General features: G+C 42.3%; 1 protein-coding gene across 1 annotated transcript in view; it reads right to left on the bottom strand.

Annotated features, from left to right (window-relative positions):
• Nucleotides 1-20,691, bottom strand: part of exoc4 (exocyst complex component 4) — a 112,045-nt gene that overhangs the window by 90,648 nt on the left and 706 nt on the right. Inside the window, exons 2-8 of the mRNA XM_076722315.1 lie at nt 20,048-20,237; nt 18,533-18,727; nt 14,207-14,400; nt 12,354-12,463; nt 10,177-10,277; nt 9,868-10,022; nt 5,477-5,657 (exon numbers count right to left, since the gene is read on the bottom strand). Coding sequence (XP_076578430.1) covers nt 5,477-5,657; nt 9,868-10,022; nt 10,177-10,277; nt 12,354-12,463; nt 14,207-14,400; nt 18,533-18,727; nt 20,048-20,237 — 1,126 coding nt within the window. The remainder of the gene's footprint in view (nt 1-5,476; nt 5,658-9,867; nt 10,023-10,176; nt 10,278-12,353; nt 12,464-14,206; nt 14,401-18,532; nt 18,728-20,047; nt 20,238-20,691) is intronic.

The following is a 20,691-nucleotide window of genomic DNA, read 5'->3' as shown; positions in this document are numbered from 1 at the left end:
TCTTGTTGACGGAGGAGAGGAGGATGTGCCTGCGTGTTCAGTGAAACCCATTTTATTCCTCTCCATGTCCTTGCAGTGTCCTCAACATGGTTTTTTTATGCAAAAAAAACATTTCTATGTGTATTTATTGCTTTAAACAAAGAAGGAATAGGAATAGTTTGCAGCGTTGAGTGGTGTTTCTATGGATACTATCCTTTCAGCATTTGTGTGCTTTTAGTTTGGATTTCCATGAGATAATGAAAATGGCAGTGAATATGTAGAAAGGGCAAGGATTACTGCATATTTTAAATCAGCAGCAACAGAGAATACAAAGCAGATTAAAGACCACTGACAATATTACTACGACCATAACTGATAGATACCATCATGGTATCCTTTCTGTTAAAAGTCAGTTTTCTGTGTGTTGTTACTCACTGAGACGGTACTGATTTCTTATTTGTAGCTATACAGTCAATAAAGTTAAGCAAGTGTCGTATGAACACTCTGGGGTTACTTATTTTCCACCAAAACAGCAGCAGAGTAAAAGAGCGCTGAATTCTCTCTTTTAAAACATTACGATACATATACTCCTGAAAGAATACATGCTGATGATCTTCTAGTTGAAGCCATTAAAGTGTTAACTGTGTATCGTGTACCTTTGTGCTTCTTCGGTACATTGCAGTACAGAAGCAGCTCCTGTTATTTACCATCTGGAAGGACATATTAGGTAAAGTTAACGATGTCCAAACAGGACTTGAGTGACGTTGAAATCGAGGGTAATTCAAAAAACGCATGATGACATGTGTGGTGGGCGGGGCCAATTCAGGATCACATGGTTCCTGTTTTTTTGTTTTGTTTTGATTTTTGGTTTATTTTTTCGAAGGTTCTTCCCTCAGGCTGTGAGATTCCTGAACTCATCCTCTGCACTTTCCCATAAAAACTGTTTTAATTTTTAGGACCTTTTATTCATTCATCCATTAATATTATTTTTGTTTTGTGAGGAGCATAAAGGGAATACAGCTCTCATTTCACTGTACAACCCTGTGTTGCACAATGAGAAATAAATTAACCTTATACCCTGAAACATCAGAACAAGAGACAAACAACAGTTTAGAATAAAATGTCTTTGATAAAAAGTTGAAGGTTCAAGACGCCTGTGGACATCCGGAAAAACTGAAGCAGAGAAGTCAACTGTCAGTGCAGTGCTACATGTCCTAAATTCTATCAGCAAGTCAAGGAAATTATTACAAAAACATACATCAGCAGTTGATTAAGTCTCCAGTGATTCTGATGTATAGATATGGGTGGGGTAAGGGGGGGGGTGGATGTGAGAATACACCACAGAGATGGCAGACTTCACTGCGCTCCAGCGATATGTAAATATGACAGCGCTTTGGAGGGCAGAATGAATGTGACACATTGATTAAAATGTTGGGTGAGAACAACGTTGCGACGTCTGTGCTTCATTTCTAATTAAAAGAGATCATTGTCTTCTGGCTGCTCTCTGGCAGTTCAATCCGCCTCGTTTTTGCCGCGTTGATGAGCTGAGAGAAGGCACTGCATATTTAAGCCACTTGTATATTTACCAGCCGCGACAGCCTGGCTGGTATGGTTTTCACCTTGTGAGTGTGTGTGTGTGTGTGTGTGTGTGTGTGTGTGTGTGTTTGTGTGTGTGTGTGTGTGTGTGTGTGTGTGTGTGTGTGTGTGTGATCATGACAAATGTGGTCCTGGAGACAAAAACTAGCACAGATGTGGTTCTGAGCACTTTGCCAGGTGTTTTTATGTCTGTGGAGAGAGATTGTAGGTGCAAAAATAACCATGCAAGATGCAAACTAATGTCAGACGCCCCAAATCAGGTTAGAAAAAATAAATAAATAAATAAATAAATAATGCAATGGAACTTGCTGCAGTTAATATATAGGATCAAGTATCTGTGCTTTTCCACATTATACATTTAATCTTTTTTACAATTTTATTCTAATCGGTCAGGAATAGGCATGGTTTAAAATAGGAAGTTAGGTTTCAGAGAAAGAGAGAGGACCAAGGATGATATCAGGAATATATATATAAAAAAATAGGAAAGAATACTGGAAGTTTCTGTCAGAAAGGGATAGAGGCAATGCATTAAAAGATACCCCCAAATCACAGTATCAAAGTGAGAGAGAGAGAAGACTTTCCTGTTTAGCGCCACAAAGCCTATTCTAACGCAGGGACAGGTACCTAACAGTCAATTGAGTTCGCTTTTAAAAACTCTCTATTTGGAGCCTGCATTAAAAAAAAAAAACCTCAGCTCTAGTCGCACACTTTCTTATCTCTCGCTACAGTAGAAAATGTCCATATGCAGAAGTTCTATAATCTAGAAATCAGCTCTTTCAGTAGGCAGATAGTCAGCATCCATCCATATTTTTGAATGCAGGCTCAAAGTTCCTTCTCTGCAGCGAGGAAGCCACTCATTAAAAGTGTGATTTGCACTCTGGTCACACACTCGCGGCAGACAACGGACATGGCAAGCAGTCACCCAGCCACAAATCCTTGAAGAAAGCGCAAATGGCGAGCTAATTAACAAACTCGCATGCCTCAAACTGAACAGCAGACAAGGTCAAAGGGTGATGGACGTCAGTAGCCAGGGACACTTTGTGCCAAATATACATTAAATAACACTCCCAGTGGACGGTCTTAATGAAGAATGCATGGAATTTATGAAGCACGATCTTTTGTGAACCACGGTGGCCAATTACCTGGTAACACATTGTAACTTCCATCTTATTAATGATTCAAAGGACACTTGTGGATTTTCTTGCTTAGTACCTCATTGTTTTAGCTCAGAGAGCATCACATGAATCATGCCAGTCTTAACTGTGTGATGCTCCGATACTGTATTTTTTTTGAATAGGAAGAGCATATTAAACATTCACGGACACACACCAGCTCCAGTCACTGTGATTTCCTTGACAAAGCAAGGCAGCTTTGAAGTACAGGACACTTTCTGATGGTAAAGGAAAAAAGGACAATTGTAGATTGTCCAAAGGCATGCTGTGGTGTAAACTTAGAAATGTAAATTCAATAATGGTGTGAATAATCAATAGATACACTCACAGACATTCCACAGAAAGCCACTTCAAATACTGCGATGTGGCATTAAAACACTCCTTCCAGCAACCAGTCCTTCTACTCTGAAATTAACAGCCAGCAGAAGCATCTCCAGCATTTCTGAACAGGGATTAGAACCATTACACGAATCTTGACTTTCAAAAGCTTGTTTACCTGCTCCCCATTCAAAGCCTACGAGGCCTAAGTCGCACGCTGATGAACGCCATCTCTCTGCCGAGGCCTTGTAACTGGGTGCGCCCTGTGTTTCTGTCGGCTCTTGCATCTGTCTGCTGGTATGTCATGTGGAAAGGTCACCCCGGTTTCTCCACCTCTCAAAGTGGGGAAAAAATAACACCTACCCGAGAGGTTTCTGTGCATGTCAAAGATGTGAACTGCAATAAGTAAGAGGTGCAAGACAGGCAGGGATTCAACTGATTTAACTGTAAAGGAGGAGAAAAAGAAACCAAAGCGCAGCCTTCCTCTGTTCAAGCCTTCACACCAATTATCACTTTTAAACTGCACATTTTGCAGGAAACAGTGAACCACTGTGAGAGTTACGGTAGTTACAGCAGAGCTGAAGAAAAAGAAACTTATGATGAGGGATTAACTAAGATCGTAACCAAATTTTGACCGACGCTGTGTAAGTTCCTGCCCCTTTGAGCATCTTCAGACGTGAGATAACAACCAGCTCACTATCCAATAAAACTTGACAGAGCCACTGCAGGAGCAGTAGGAATTTAATTTCTCTCGTTGCTGATATGCGACTCTCGAGGACAGAGTGGGGTAAAGGAAGGGGGTGAAAGGGAGTGTGGGAGTTGTGAGAGAAAAAGAAAGCAAGATAATGAGATTAAGAAGGAAATTACAAGGAGCAAGAGGGGTACGCGCAAGGTGCTGGGAAATTGAGAGACTGTAATACAGAGGGAGCTGGAATGATGCTGAAGAAGGAGCAAGGGAAATGGAAATGCAGAGTGGGAGAGAAAGACGCAAGAACACGCAGGAGATGAGAGAAATGGCAAGACGGAGGTTGGGATGGACGAGGGGCCTTCATATTGATACAATCGGTCAGGAAATAATAACACGAGTGAGTGAATAAGAAAACCTCATTTCACGTAATGAGTATTCTAATCAAGAGATTACATTATCTCACATCGCAGAGACAGGGGAGAGTGGAGCCCCTGGCAACTGGGTGTTGGCAGTGATCGCATGCTGGGGAATGGCTTAATGCCTTCTATAACTGCGCTGGTACAGCAGAGCTATCGCAGCGCGTGCCTATGCACGATCACACCCTCGGAAACACACGCGCGCACACACCTAAACGCTCCTGTGTTTATGCATCCACGCATGCCAGCTGGAAAAAACTCAATTCATTAGAGACATCGTGTTAGAAGTTTGTAATAGATGGGCTTTCAGTTTCACTAGGCAACAGAATTCTGTCGTTTTATTTATTTTTACTCTTTGATCAGTAAAAAAAAAAATTCAACAAAAAACACATAATTACTGATATTGCTATCAATTGCCATGGCGACGATCAAAGAATTCAAGTCAGCCCTATGAGAAAATTTGTTGTCTTCCATCCTTTCCATGTTCTAAAATTTGTATACAGAACATCTCAGTTGTGGACAGGTGAGGAAAGGTGAGCGCCCTGACAAATTCCAGCTGGTTGAAACATGGTTATACACAAGAAGCGCTTTAGAAAAATGCCATGAATTAACTCGAAGAATCAGGGAAAATGCTGTGATCTTTGGTGTGAGCACACACAGGGAGCCACACAAACACACACACACACACACACACACTGATCGCTTGAGAGCAACGACCGCCACAGATTTCCCTCAGAGAATCACCATAGGTCAGCTCAACAGCTGCTCATCCCCTCAGCCAATCAAACAGGAGCAGGGAGCAAAAACCCAGCATAAATACACGCCAATTAAAGAACCTAAAATTAATCCAAGCAATCAAGCTCCCCCTGTCTTCTCCTCTCGCCACTTCTTGCTAACAGACTGAACGGCATCCGTCACATCACTGCCAGTTTCTCTACTGATTAATTTACTGTAAGAGAAGGTGAATTAAATCAATGTTTTCAGAAAAGTGCTGGGTGGAAAATAAATTAAGGATGAATAACTCTCCATAGAAGTGGATGAAAAATAAAAGCCTGGGGGTATGCCAGCAAGGGAGGACAAAACAAACAACACAGAGTTCACCATGAAAGCAACATAAAGGAGCAGTGCTCCAATACTTTAAGCAGCAGAGGTAAAAACAAATTGATCTCTATGGTTTTAATAGCTGTTTTTAGTGTCCTCTTTTTCATGTGTGTACAGGTGACTGTCAGACATCTGCAACAAACTTTTTGCCATTTTCTACTGAGCACACATATCAGCGCTCTGAGTCACCGTCGCTCATGTCTGACCTGCAGCACTGTCTGGATCTTGGCAGAGACGTCGGCCTGCTCGTAGAGTTTGATGCCCTCTTCGTGGGCCCCGCCCGGGCACTGCACCGCGATCCGCTGCAGGTGGGCCAACACCACGCTGTGAGCCTGGGCCACTGCCTTGAACTTGTCGAACAAAAGCTCCAGCAGTTCGAGCAGCAGCCTGTAGAGGGAGCCAGAGAGAGCAGAAAGGGAAACGAGTGATGGAGAGCAGGCGAGAGGGGAATAAAGAAGAGGAGAGGACTTATGAGACGTAACACTTAATAAAATGTAAAACAAAATAGATGTGACACACTTTTTCACCTTGGGAATAAAAATGTATTTTATAAGCATTTTGCCCATGGTCTTGTCTATCACAGTCTAATACGGAGCTTAGAAACACAGCCAGCACAACATTTAGACAGTTTATTGGAGAGGAAAATACATACACAGCAAATCCCATGGCCTCGGATTTCTACATAAAGGCAGCAGAGAGCCACCAATGAATTCAGCCTCTGTCTGAATATCAGAGAGGAAAGTGAGACCTGGCCTCTTCACTGCCACCAGAACGATGTGTATGTGCACATTCTACCAAAAGACTAAATGATTCCTATTTCACAGTATTGATGGTAAAACTGCTTTATATAAATCTGACTTGGTTCAAGCAAAACTTAAGGCAAAACTGCAGTTTTCCTGAAGAAAATCATGCAAAATAACAACAGATAATCTAACCAAAAATCATTACCAAGTGCGTTTCTTAGAACAAATTTTGTATTGCAGTTCCTAGTTTTCAATCACATTTCCATTTAGCTGATACTCACGGCTACTTTAACCCAGCACCTGGGCTGGCCATTGAAAAAGCAGTGAGCTGTCTGACCCGGACTCAAATGAACATCTACTCTTATTAGTTCTAAATGGCTCTGGCTGAAGAAGAGAGCGCAGCCAAAACCAAACAGACCTTCCACTTGATCTGAGTGCTACGCTCCGGATCGGAAACTCACAGTTGCCTCATCTACACTAATGCTTTCATACAGACATTGCTATACCTGCTTTCTGCACAAGGACAAAGCTTTCAAAGTAAAGAGGGAACACAGGTTACATTAGCGGAGTCTGAATGAGCACCCAGCGCACCCATGCCAGTGAGTGCCTACTTTATTTTAGTGGAAACATTACAGTTATATAAAGGTAGTCACACTCTTTGATGAACACTGGCGTTTCAGTACTCTCCTCTGGCATTTAAATTGTGTTTGGTTTAATTGGTACGGCGCTGTTGTTGTTTTCTTTTTTAGGCGTCAACAGCTTAAAAGTTGAAAATATATTAGAATATTTGAAGCGCCTGGGTCTGGATTTACATGCATCTTTCCGTCCCACTTACACTTAAAACTAACTAAATCTTCCTGCACCTAACCAATCATCTTTTCTGCTGATTTAAATAAGGTACCTAACTACTGACTGATACAAAAAAGACCAGTTGTATTCATGCAAAGTACAGCAGACGAGATTTAAAGTCAAGGCTCCAAACCAGAAAAGCTGCAACTGCCAAAACCCATCTTCTATTAAGTAGACTCAAAAGCACCCGAGCTCATTACCCCATTAATGCCAAGTCAATACAAATTTGCACTGATTTAAATGCGGCAAGAAAGGAACACATGCTAAAAGTTTTGGGAGGTGGCCAAAGTTTCCTGGGAAGGAATAAGGATAATGTAGAGGCAAGATGGATGTTTCACTAGGGGGCATTTTGGTTGGCTGTCTGTCACTACACTGGCAGTAGCAGCGAGTAAATGTTATTAATGGAGAGGAAAGAAGGCACAAATCACAATGAGCTATAACTCAGCGAATGGAAGATGTTCGTGAGACGAAGAGAGGAGCTGTGAAATGCCAGCGAGTCAAGGAATACTCCCTGCCTCCCTCCCTCCCTCCCTCTCTCTCTCATGCATAAACATGAAGGACTGACAAGAAAAATACATTGTGAACACCAACTTTCAGAAATGCACAAACAATACACGACCATGTATGCGTGCATGCAGGTAGACGCACACAAAATGTATGGCTCTGACCTTGTCACCACTTCTATTTGTTTGATTTCTAAGCGCACTCCCACTTGCCCCCACCTCACTCCTTACACACACACACACACACACACACACACACACACGCACACACACACACGCACACACACACACGCACACACACACACACACACACACACACAAAGTGTAGACAACCCAGTCCTCCTCATTATCTCCCAGTGGAGGCCATCCTAATTCATATCGTCTGTTCTTTGAGGCCTCACTTCTCATTTCCCCTCAGGATCGAAGCTGACACACACACATGGCTGATGAAAGGTCGGAAGAGACAGCAGGGAGCACACATGTGGACATGCAGTCCCTGACTAACTGACCAGCAGTCCATCTTTGTGTGTGTGTGTGTGTGTGTGTTTCCTTCAGTTTGGGAGGGCAATGATGGTGTCCAGATGAGATTACCATTAAGTTTTTGAGTGTTTAAAGAACCCTTTTGAATTGCCAAATGTGCCAGGTCATCCTCACACAAACGTGTCCCTCAGAAGTTGACTTGACTGAGGACGCAGGAAAAAAAATGGTTCAAAAGAGACAGGCAATCAATCTCCTGATCAACGTGCTTTTCTTGTTTTCAAATTGGATTTAAAAGACATAGCCATTTATTTTAATGTTCTTTGGTCATTCAAGCATTTCTTCATTAAATCAGCTCTCTTTCTAAGGGATTCAGATTAGATTCAGAATCTCTTATATGGCAAAAACAAAGCAGAAAGAACTGAGGCTCTGTTTTTGTGATGCAAAATGAAAAAAGGGAATGTGAGTTCAACAAGCCTGATTTGATGTAAATGAAACCAAGCTACTCACAGATCAGCGGCGCATGCTAATAACTTTGGTGCATGGAGTGGGAACCTGCGTGGAGTATCTCGGTGAAAGCAAAAATCTAGTGAAAGGAGTCGGAAACGGTAATGCACCTCCAACGTGGCTGATCTTAGAGGATGCGGATGAGAATATAAACCTCCAACAGCAAGCCACACACAGCCATATACCCTGTAAAGTGCTTAAGTGTTGCCTGCTAGTCTGCAGTGCTATAAAATATAGTGTGCAATATGCAAGACCATTGTTCCCCACAAGTGGTACATTGGTCGGAGTTTCCATAGCAACAAGCCTTGACTTTAAATTGAAGAGAACATAGGCAGAACTAGGTGTGTACGCACCCAAATACAAACACACACACGAACCTCTAAGTGTTTGCCCAAACGCACACAAATAGAGTGTTAAGCGCTTATGCGCACGGGCAAACTTAAAACAATCTGTAAGGAGCGGAGCTGGGAATGAGCTACACGGTGGCCTATTACATCGAGGTCAGATGAGACTCGGCAGGCAACGGGAGAGGGAAGGCAGACGAGGCCAGAGAGAACATCCCTGACAGAAAACAAGACGTTCCTCTTAAATGGTTCAGGATCAGTGGACTGAGACCTGTGTTTCCCCAGTCTGCTCGCTTTGTGTGTGTGTGTGTGTACGTCTGCAGGAGCTGATGTGACTGCCTTGAAAATGCAGCAGGCCTCTACGGCAGGTGTGGAGTTGTTTGTGTGTGCGTGTGTAGGAGTGTGTTTAACCATGACTTGTCTAGGTTTAAAGCAGCAGAGTATCTGTTTTCATGGTCTGAGGCAGGTGTGCCGCCAGTCCTCACCTTTACTGTGTTTCATACCTGGTTGACTGTCTGACTATGAACACCCTGGGGCTGCATTCAAAACATGGTGTCGACTGCCTTTACTGTCAGCTCTAAATATACCGAAAACACCGAGCACATGTTAACACCAAAAATGACTGGTGACTAATCCTAGGTATATTAGTATTAAAAAAACAGCTGTACTGCAGTCATAAGAATCTGGAGGGAGGGTGGAAACATTCCTAACCTTTACCAATCACTAGGGAGAGTGGCCACCTTCCACGTAATGACACTGGGGAATTGATTCAGATGGGAATACTATAATCACAGAAGAATCAGCCGGCAGGCCGCTTTAATAAAGCTCTTGCATAGATGCGAGATTGACGGGATTACAAGCAACAGCTTTATTAAAGCCTGTCTTTTGTGGTAACAACAGTAACTACATACTGCTGTGTACACTGCTACTGCTAATGCTACTTATTATTTTCTAGCAAAATATGGCTTTTCACAGAACTGCTTACCTGCTTCCTGCATCTCCCTTTCCCTCTTCATTTACTATTTATTATTAACCTCCAGTGTTCTCCATTTTTTCACTGATCTGTAGCAATCCTCTCTCCTCAGGGAATTGTTGTCGACTCTCAAGGAAGCCATGACATTTCAACATAGTGCCTTCTTCCTTCAGTGTGCCTCCCTGATGCTCCTTACTGTACCTTGGCTGGCTCTCCTGGGCCAGGTTTTCCCCTCTCTGGTAAGCATGGTCTGCTATCTGAGTGGTTGACCGCTTGACAATCTGTTTCAGCTCAGGTTCCAGTCTCTCCATTATGGCTTTGATGGTCTCAGGGATTTTCTTCAACTTGGCCAGAGCCTGAAGAAAAGGTCAGTACAAGCGGTTCATTGAAGCAAGAACACAGAGACACTGAAGCAGCAGCACAGAACATGAAGGTGGATGTAGCATAACTGAGGTGTTAAAATTCACACTTAACAGTGAATGCAGCATTCAGTAATGTTGATGTACGTACCTTGATGAGGATGCCCATGAACTCAGCACTGTTCTCCTCTGGATCCACCTCAGGGAGGTCCGCTTGGTTCAACTCCCGCACATCCTGCTGCAGCTCACGCACTAAAGAAAGTATAAACATACACAGGTCAGCACATGCTGCAAGTGCTTGCAAAATATTTTCAAGCATAAAGATACGGTTATTTCAGTAATGGGTAATTTTAAAAAGACATGACGAAAAAAATAAATAAAAAGTCCAAACACTGTTTTGCTTGTACTTGCACATTTATAACACTGAGCTCCCAAATATAGCAGCCACATTGGTACAAACTGAACAACTACGATCCAACTATCACCTTTTTAATAACACACTAATATAAATCTAATTGTAAGTTTAACTTTATTAATATACCACATCTTTCTCTTCTAAATGCACACACCTGCACCTTTCCTGTGATCCTCCTCCCCTTTACGCTCTCTCCATCTGACATAGCCACATTAGCAGCTAAATTGAGAGTGGCAGCATGGAATGATGCTCTAATTTCCATTAGATGGGGCCTCCCAATTCCCCATCAAAGCGCGTTAAGAGAGTTAATGTTTATGGCAAGTTAATGGACTTTGGGTGTATTTCCTCTTTTCCCCCATTCCAACTGTAGTTTGTGTAATAATTATGACAATTACTAGCTACAAATGAGGTGCTTTAATGCTATTAGACAAAATGGCAAGCTAGGCCATTGATGGAAGATGGCTGCTGTGTCGTGACCACAGTTGTTAGCATGACGGTGTATAGGCACTTACCGCCTGGTGTTGGCTAATTGCAAGTGTTCTCTTTGCATAATGTGGGGGAAATGTGTGGTTTAGCTGTTACTTTTAGGCCTACAGGGTGGCTAAATTGAGTAGCAATTTATTATGTGTTAGTGTAATTTGCACATTCGTGTGTATGTTTGTGTGTTTGAGGTCAAGGCATTCACATTGACGGTGATGAGCTGAGCTGTGTGAATAAAAAGAAGTTGTAACTGACGTAAGTCCTCAGTGAAGTAAAGGCAAAGCTTTGTGTAAGTTAAGGCAAAAAAGATAATGACAGCAACAATTTAATCAAACAACTGGTTGGCTTAAAAATGTTGGCTTTCAGGGAAATCTTGTTTTTCAGAAGCCAGGTATATGCTAATGTTGTTAATGTGTCACTGCCAAGCTAGTAAGGTAGCAACAGCAAGAGGCAAATATGTGTGTCGATACTGAATACGTACAATATGGTGTGCGGCTGCCTCGTATCCACAGAGCTCAACAGAGATGGTGAGTTGCTAACTTAGAATGCCAACAGTGGGTGGTGAAAAAGAGGTGCCAGGCTTAATATAAAAACTCAGAAACACCAAGAGAACACCAAGTTATTGCAGGATTAACTTTTTTCATTATCTTCTTGTTTGCTTTCCTCTGCGCTCTGTGTGGAAGGAATGCAGCGCTGACTCTACGCCCCTACAACCAAGAGAGACTTCATCCATTCCTGAATACAGTTATAGTGTGCATTATCAGGCCCTGTTACAGCCCTGGTTACCAGTTTGAGCGTAATGAGTGCTGTTCCCCTGCTGTGATGACAGAGACGCTGGGTGACTGATGGTGCAGATGGGGGGGGGCGAGATGATTATAACGTTAGCGAGGGAAACGTATATTATGTTCATCGTTGAAGATGTTATGACATATACCACCAGGAAAGAAATGTGGCTGTGTGCAAAGATGTGTGTACATAGTGTCGTACAAGAATTTGGATCAGCAGATTCTGTGTGGATTCACTAACACTGTGTGTGCGTGCGTGTGTGTGTGTGTGCGTGCGTGTGTGTGTGTGTGTGTGTGTGTGTGTGTGTGTGTGTGGCAATACACACCCATAATGATATGCAAATGAATGTAAGCCAGAGTGATGCTAATGACTTCATTATCACTAAGAATATCAGCACAGTGAAAATAAAATTGCAAACTGAAATCCAGACACTTTGTTATCCAGAGAGACCAACAACGCTGCTTCGGTGATGTGTTTATCTCCATGGTACTCTTAATGTATGCAAGCTTAATGGAAAGCAAAACATACAAGTTATGGCTTTTCATGAAACACCCTCTAAAGATTCCCACTTCTTGTTGCTTACTTCATTATCATCTTCTCACCACCACCCTCTTACTCCTCTATCTAATATGATCTAAGGACCATACCGCTGCTGGATCCAGGTGTGCTGAACTGTGACGAATCCAAGAGCTTGCGCGGGGTGGACAGGCTGCTGACATCCAACACGGGCATCGGAGATGTGTCTTTGGCCGTGGAGCTGTGAAGAGAAATCCAGAGACAGAGAGGATCAAGATAAAATAAGCCATGTTATTGAAGATTATACTTTAAAACATGATATTGCAATTGCACAAGAGGAATAGGCTCAAATTAACTCCAAAAATCTGCAGTAATAGCTTCTTATACACATATAAATGTTTAGTGAGCGCTAACAGAAATGCACCCACTAAACTACCTTTCTCTAACAAAAACAATCTACTGGTTTAACAAAAAAAGCCTTGCATCTCTGGGTGGGATTGGTGCTGCTTTCCAATGAGCCATTTATCAAGCCTCAAGTCGGAGGTGGAAGCAATCCAGGTCCTTTAAGATGGGCGGTATAAACACAGTGTGCCTGCTAAGTGAGTGGGGTGTATGGAGGCTGGCTTGTTGTTAGAGGCGACCCAATACAAGAAGGCCAGGACCTGTCACTGGCTGACCCTCAGTAATAAATCACTGTACCTCACCAACCCACCGCCACCATAATTACTGCACCCCACACACAAATACACAACACACACACGTGTAAAATTGCTGAATGCCATCCACCACAACACAACAGCACCAACGGTGTGTTCGATTGTGCCGCATTATCCCTAATAAGTTATACGGCCGCATCATGAAACTAAGAAACCGGCCCTCGGGTCACGGAGGCATAGCTGAAGTTATTTTCCTGGTGCTGCAAAACCTACTTCGTAATTTGAAGCAGCACCGGTGTCACACAGCAACTGTGGATGTTGAATTCTGTCATTTTATTTATTTACTGCTTGTAATTGGCAACTGACATCTCCCAGGTTTAAAAAATGGTTGGTTCCCTGGAAACAAAACAATACAATGTGTACAGTATCATGACTGAATGCATATTTCCTGATTCTCTATGAGCGAATTAGGGAGGTTTGCCTTTTTCCAATAAATGATGCAGGGTGTTTTTCGTCTGCTTCTTCTTCGGAGCTTCACAGCGCAAAGTACAAACATGAAAAAGTACAGCGACAAGGTCTAATTGTTTTTGTCAGTAATTGGCTTGGTTTCCATTCAGTGAATAACTGTCATGTTGTCCCAGCAACTGAATAACTTATAATGAAGGAACATCAGTACAGTAGAAACTTTTCAAAGAAGGAGGCACTTTGAAGGCTACATTTCTGTTGACTACATAATAAGCGAACAATAAATGCACCTCAGACCAAACAAACTGGTTGAAAGATTGTTTTATAACAGTCTATGACTCTTTTTTTTTTCAACTTCACTCTATCTCTTTCAGCCTTGCACATATTAGTAGAAGGTAAGAAAATGAAATCATATTTATCAAATGTTGCATGGATCCATAAAAGAATCACTAAAGCTTTGCTGAAGCTAAAAGGGATGTTAACAAAGGAGATGGAATGAAATCCCTAGTGCCTACTTACTGGACCCTGCAGTTAAATCTTTGACCACCAGTCGTGCTATTGTGCGAAATACTGTTAAGCGCTTGCACAAGAACAGAAGCAACTACAAGAGAGTACTCAGTGCAGTGCAGATCTCCACCAGGCTCACAGTCAAGACAGCGACAAAGATAACAAAAATGGGGAATTACTCATCTCGTACCGTACATAGCTTTAGTGGATCATAACATATCAGGTATGGAATTAATCTGAATCAGTAAATGGCCAGGCATCCCCCAATGACACTGAAGTACTATTTTGATATTTCTATTCTTATGAGCACAAATGAAGTGGTAACAATATAAGAAATATAAGAAATTGGCCCTTACCCTGGAGGGCGAGCAGCATTTTTGTCCTTGTTCTTGTGTCCCAGCCGACTTGTGGACTTGATGTAGAGGTGTCGGTGCAGCTCATCAATGAGTACAAGGTGGATGTTGAGCTTCTTGCTGTGGAGCTCCAGGCGCAGATCCCCAAGCCCCTCCACCTGCAGCAGGGAGCCTTCCAAGGACTCAACGGCTGACACCTGCACATGACAACATATCAGCCAATCACCGGCTATCCATAGCTGTGATTTTCAGGTTTCAAAGTGTCTGATCTCACCACTTTGGCAGCCAGACTACCTGTTGTTTCCATGATCAATCAATAGCAGACAGTCGTAAGCCACAGAAATCACATGTACAGGAAAGAGAGGGGGACAATGCAGGAAATAGACATCTGGCCTGGAATTGAACCGCAGCAAATGGTGAAAAGCTAAATGCAACTCATTCTGTGGCCAGCTTATATAAAACTTTCATGGCCTGTGAAAAACAATCATAACACAACCAACATCAGAGGGTAGAAGTGGGAGGGTGGCACATCCATCATTCTTTGACACTCCTACAAAACTCAACCCTACAAATAAAGGACAATTATGTATAGGGGGAAAAAACACTGTAGAGGACCTCTGTATGGTCATATTGAATTCTTACCCGCATTAAGTGCATGGAGGCTATACAAAAACAGGATATTAAATTATCATCCCACCGGCCTGGACTCAGTATTTGTCTGTTGGTGAAACATCCCAAATCATATAAGGCGTCTAATGGATATCCTTCCAGTGTATGTCAAGAATCCCAATGGTCAAGAACAAAAGTTGCTCCATTAAAGTCTTATTTATCCCCATCACTCCCCTATTAGATTAGGCCATATTCAAGATCCTTCCATTCACGACCACATTTCCAGCAAGATTAACAACCACAGCAACACTGATAGCAATCATCAGTAATCAACTGAATATACTGCAAATGCATTTTAAATTGATCTACAAATATACATACTATTATGTACAACATATGAACGATAGATTTCCATCCAAAAACTGACCTGCTCATGCCCTCTTGAGTCACGCTCATTATTTCTCCAAGTTCTCCCTGTCTCCTTCTGTCTTTCCTCAGTTTTTATGAGCAGGAGCAGTTGTGGCATGTTTTCAATTAATAAATCATGCCATTAAATGCAACATGCCGGTCTGCATGTGTTTATTTATGTGTATCTATGTGAGTATTTCAAGGGCACTAATAGCAAGATGATAGTGCTCAGAAGAATATTTGCATGGCCAGGGCAGGCCAGAAGGGAGCTGGGAGCAAGGGGGGGAGGACGCTGGGCAGGGGGCACGGGTCAAGTGTGTGTTGATGCAAATGAGAGCCACATTAACGACAAGATGAGCTAATGCGCTGCATGATAAGTCCCTTTTGGCTTAATCGAATAACTTGGCATGTCTGCAAGGTCTGCATGTCCCGTGTGTGTGTGCATGTGTGTGTGTTCATACACACCTCTTAGATGTGTCTATGTGTGATTATATGTGTATGATTGTATGACTGTAAATCATTTAACGCTTATGTGTCTGTGTGTGGAGGGGGGGAATCTCATTACCATTAGGCTGGGATGACAGAGGAAGGCTGGTTAACATCATTAGGGGGCCAGGCCTGTCAGCATAATGAGCGATATGAAACCTCTAGTGGATTTGTTGGGAGAAAAAAAGAGATGGTGAGAAGGACAGAGAAGAGAAGAGAAGAGAAGAGAAGAGAAGAGAAGAGAAGAGAAGAGAAGAGAAGAGAAGAGAAAATAAAAGAAGAGAAAATAAAAGAAGAGCGTATGACAGTTTATCACATAGCTCTGAGCTCCAAGGGGGGCGTCAGTAGTTGTATGTGTGTGCACCTGGGTTTTGTGATACTACAGGAACAAGGGAATGAGAGAAGATATAGATGAGCAGAGAAGGGGAGAAGAGAGAAGAGGACTTTTTCTGGAACCAAAGTCAGTCTCGTTTTTAACCAACCCCATGGGGTCTAAGGCTGCCATTCAATAGCAGACAGAGCATAGTCTGAATGCTAATTGTAAACCCTTAGAGATAGGACTCACATAAACCAACACGCACACACGCGCACACAAGCACACGCACGCAATGTTATGGAGAGCAAGAAACAGCGCATGAGAGAAAGAGAGAGACTAGAAAGTTTATTCCTGGCCAGTCTTCTCTCACCACACCACAGCAAAATAATAGACAAAGATACAGTCTGTGGGCACGAAACATTTACAAGTTTTGTTCAAGAAAGAAAGAAAGAGGTGATGAAATAGAGGAGAACAGAGAGAGGAAGCAACAGAAGGTGCATGGGAAAAACAAGGAGACGTTAATCTGCCAGATGAGCGCTGTAATGAGTGACAGCATGATGGGAATAAACACATCAGGGACTCTAAGAGAAGTGACACAGGCAGTATGAAGTTACAGCAGAGGGACACAGAGTGAGAATAGCTGCAGTCAGTCAGTCAGAACAGTCCACAAAATGTCATCCTACGCCTTTCCCGAAACACTTTGCATTGACCTCGATGGAAAACATCCTGAGGTCAAGGACAGATGTGAAGGACAATTCATTAGGACTTAGGAAAAGACAACCCCAGAGCTAAGAGAATTGGGCTGCACTAAAATTAGGATACGTAATTATGGGACGGAGGATGTTGAATGGTGTCGCTTTAAATGTTGCTGGTGTTAAAGGAGCTAAGAAAGGAAGCACTGAAGCACCTTTCCTTATCTTATCTCTTATCATGACTGCCACTGAGGTTCTTCCCAGTTATTCCACTCAGTTTGAAAACTCCCTCCGCAAAAAAAAAAGCCTATTTCACCACGACCTATGTCTTGGCAGTATACAGAACATCAGCAGATGTGATTCGTACACAATTTTCTATACACATCTAATTGTACTGTAATGATATTTTTCGAGAAATCTAGAGAGTGTTGAGAGATTTTTTCACACTCACAGACTTCATATACTTTTAACAAGTGTCTCTACAAACAAGCAATTTTTAATTTACATGTTGTTGTCTTTAACGAGTAAACAATACACCGACTTTTCTCACAAAGCGCAGAATCAACTTGCTCAACAGCATGTGCACTGAACAGGCTGTTTCACCTCTGGGTAACCAGCATGTATGCACTGTAATGCACTTCACTGCAAGCTATTTCTTTAGCTCACAACATTGATTTAGTCCATCATGTCAAAAGTGGAGAAACGTATAAATAAATCCAGAGGGTTGGTTGTATCATTCAAGGTTGTCATTCTGCTACTTTATAATCACAACTAACATCCTCTACTTTGGCTTAAGTGTGGGTTATTTAAAGTGGACTTTTCATATATTATTTATTCATGAACTGCATAAACATGTCACCAAAGCGAAAGGTAGAACGAATGCTTCCAACAGCATTTTGATCTGCAGAGGCAAATAAAATGTGCTTTAAAGTGGGCTTTTTACATACCAATGAAAACTGCACCGTCCTGATCAACTCAAGTGCATTTGAAGTTTGCAAGACAGAGGCAAAGCGTCCAACTGACTTTGAACTTTTCACAACCTTTCAAACATGCTGCACTGACTGAGCACAGGTTGAATGAACTTCCACTTCTCCCCACGCCCACAAAGAGGATTTTTCATGGTCCTCTGGGAGTCCCGTCATCTCTCTTTTTTCCCTCCTCCTCAGATAACCCCATTCTAGCAAACTAATTATTACCAAAGTCTGAAGGAAGATGTGTGGGAGTGACAGAGGACGGGAGAGAGGAGAGAAAAGGGAAGGGAAGGAAAAGAACAGAGAGATTACAGAGCCTGGTCGTTTAGTCCTCAATGCCATCCTCCAGCTCCCCTGCTGAGCATACTGCAAAACACACATCAAAAGCACAAAAGTACATGCATACATACACACCTGCAGCGCCCTCACTGCGCTGAGATGATGCTCGCTTGAAGTAAAAGAGTTATATCAAAATGACTGTTTAAGGCTTTAAAAGGAGTCTTTAAAAGAGATCTTTCGATCTTAGCAGCAACACTTCACAGACACTGGTGGTTATGTATGTGTATTATCAAGGACTGCCTCATATGCATTTACATATTAATCAACACATTTTCCCAAAACTACAAAAACAAATCCGTTTTCTATTTCTCACTTTCTTCACCTCGCTTATCATCCGACCAAACAGGGCAAAACAGCTTCTGAAGACCAAATCCATCAATCTATTTCTTTTTTCTCTCTTCCATCTCGATGTGCTCCATCTCCATCTGAGATGCTGCACAGCTCACACATACCCAGACATACAAAGATGCTGGCAGTCAACCACATCTCTGGCCATTAGTCTACTCACCAGCATATCCGTAGCATGAAGGTAGTGCTTGCTTGCCATATAGGCCTCCAGCCGCTGAGGCACCTGCTTGATGCTTTCGATTTCATCCAGCAGCTGGAGGACGTGCTTGTGCTCGATGCCCTCGATCCACAGCTTCCGCAGCTCATCCCTTTTGCAGTGCAGCAGCATCTTACAAGACAGGAGGTTTTCCTTCACCTGCAGGAGAGAGTGAGTGGAAATCAAAACAAGTGAGAAACAACACCTGTCCACCGGGCGCATTTTAGCTCCAGTCGTGCCTATAAAAAAAAAAAAAAACATTTTAGATTGAGCTGTTCCTACAAATACTGAAAAGGAACCTGAAGAAAAAATACTGTTCTAATGGAAGCTGAATTATAAAAAGTACACACAAAGTCAGTCCTTACCTCTGACTGCTCGCACTCTGATGACCTGTCAGTAAACTTGTGACACTGATTTCAGGACAGCTAAGTTACCTACCGTCATAACTTCTCCATCTTTTCTGCCTTGATGGCTTAGCATGGCTGACCCTTACTTATTGTTTAAATAACGTTCAATTTCTTAGTGTGACTGCTAAAACCATGCAAACATTTTAGCAATTTCAAGAAGGTGAAATGTTGAATCGTCCCTTGAAAACACTCGTTTACAGGTGTGGGAGGCATATTTTTCTCCTGCATTAACAAATAAGTGTATTGAAACAATTGCCGATTATGACATATGTTACAGTGTGAAAAGCACAGGTGTCACTGATAAAATTAATTACAGCAGAATTCCAGTAAATTGCAGTCAGGGTGCCTCAGCTTTGGAGGTCTCTCACTGAGAATATGAGGCTTGTAGAATCACTGATATCCTTTTCAAGGCTCTGGTATTTTACACGCTGGCTCACTGTCACACTGTCATGGCCTACTCGAGTATTTGAATAGAGCGGAGCCAACATTAATATTATTGTGACAGCTGAGCTACTATAACAAGTCAAAATGTCTGCTGTAAAAAAGGCCAACCATGAAAAGAAAATTCATTTCTTAAGTCATCATTTAAAGATAGAAATGTGTCAGCACGCAGTTTGATCCAGCTAAAAAAAAAGCACCTGAACACTGGATGTCTTTTTTGCCAAATCTGTATTGGAGGGGGGGCAGACCGGTTGACCTCCCTGTTTTAAATATTTTTGTGTGTGATAGAGAAAATTATGTCCAGGGGGCGAGGGATTCTGACTTCAGCTGACGACTGTTAAGTAGGCAGTTTTCTTCTTGGGTGAACAGGATTTGTGTTAATTAAGTCAGTCTTTCAGTCTCTGAGAATAAAAAAAAAAGGCTAAAAAGTGAGATAAGAAACCCTTTTAATGTATGAAGAGACAAATGAAAATGAATGAAAAATGTGTTTTGTTTTTAATTACACAGCTTAGAGTCACTGCTCTGAAATCCACCAGAAACAATGTAACATGAATTCCAGTAACGGTTTTCACAACTTTCCACATTCATTTCTTCCAGTGTCCATTTCTGTATATAAGTCTCTCCTCTGTACCTGTTTGATCTTGTTGCGGGAGCTGGTGATGCGTTCGGTGATGCTCTGGTAGGTCCTGATGGCAGTGGTTAGTTCGGCATAATGCTGAACAATCAGCTCATCTAAATCCCTGTCACATGTTTCAAAGGCCTCCTCCAGGCGACCCTTCTCTGTCTCCCTGTCCTGCACATCATCACTGCTGGACAGAGTCCTTCATCACAGAGGAGGGAAATGAAAGATAGAATTCAACACATTAACTAAATCCATGAGTCTGAATGAAGCATCAGTGATGAAGTGGAGAGTAGAGACACTCAGGAGAGGGCAATTAAAGGCTCAGTTTGAGATATGTATGAGCTGACATAAAGCACTTGAAGACAGCATAAGGTAAACAATGAAAAACAAGAGTATGATGGTAACAATACCAGACTTTGTGCAAACAAAGGCCTGCAGTATGGCAGCATGAAGAGGTACATTTCAAGCAGTAACAAAAGGATCTGCAGCATAAGTAGCTAGGCATGTTGTTGTCAAATATAGGATGTCTCCTTTATTTGGATCATGCACTTTAATAACTATTGTGGAAACCCTACAACTGTGTAGTTTTGTTTCCAGCATTTTCATGGGTATTTTCCTCTCTCCGTAAGAGTAAGTGCAGCTGTCAAAACTAC

Source organism: Chaetodon auriga, chromosome 22, assembly GCF_051107435.1.
Source record: "Chaetodon auriga isolate fChaAug3 chromosome 22, fChaAug3.hap1, whole genome shotgun sequence".
NCBI classification, from domain to species: domain Eukaryota; kingdom Metazoa; phylum Chordata; class Actinopteri; order Chaetodontiformes; family Chaetodontidae; genus Chaetodon; species Chaetodon auriga.
Note: the sequence above shows the minus strand (reverse complement) of the source record. Positions and strands in the feature narration are given on the sequence as shown.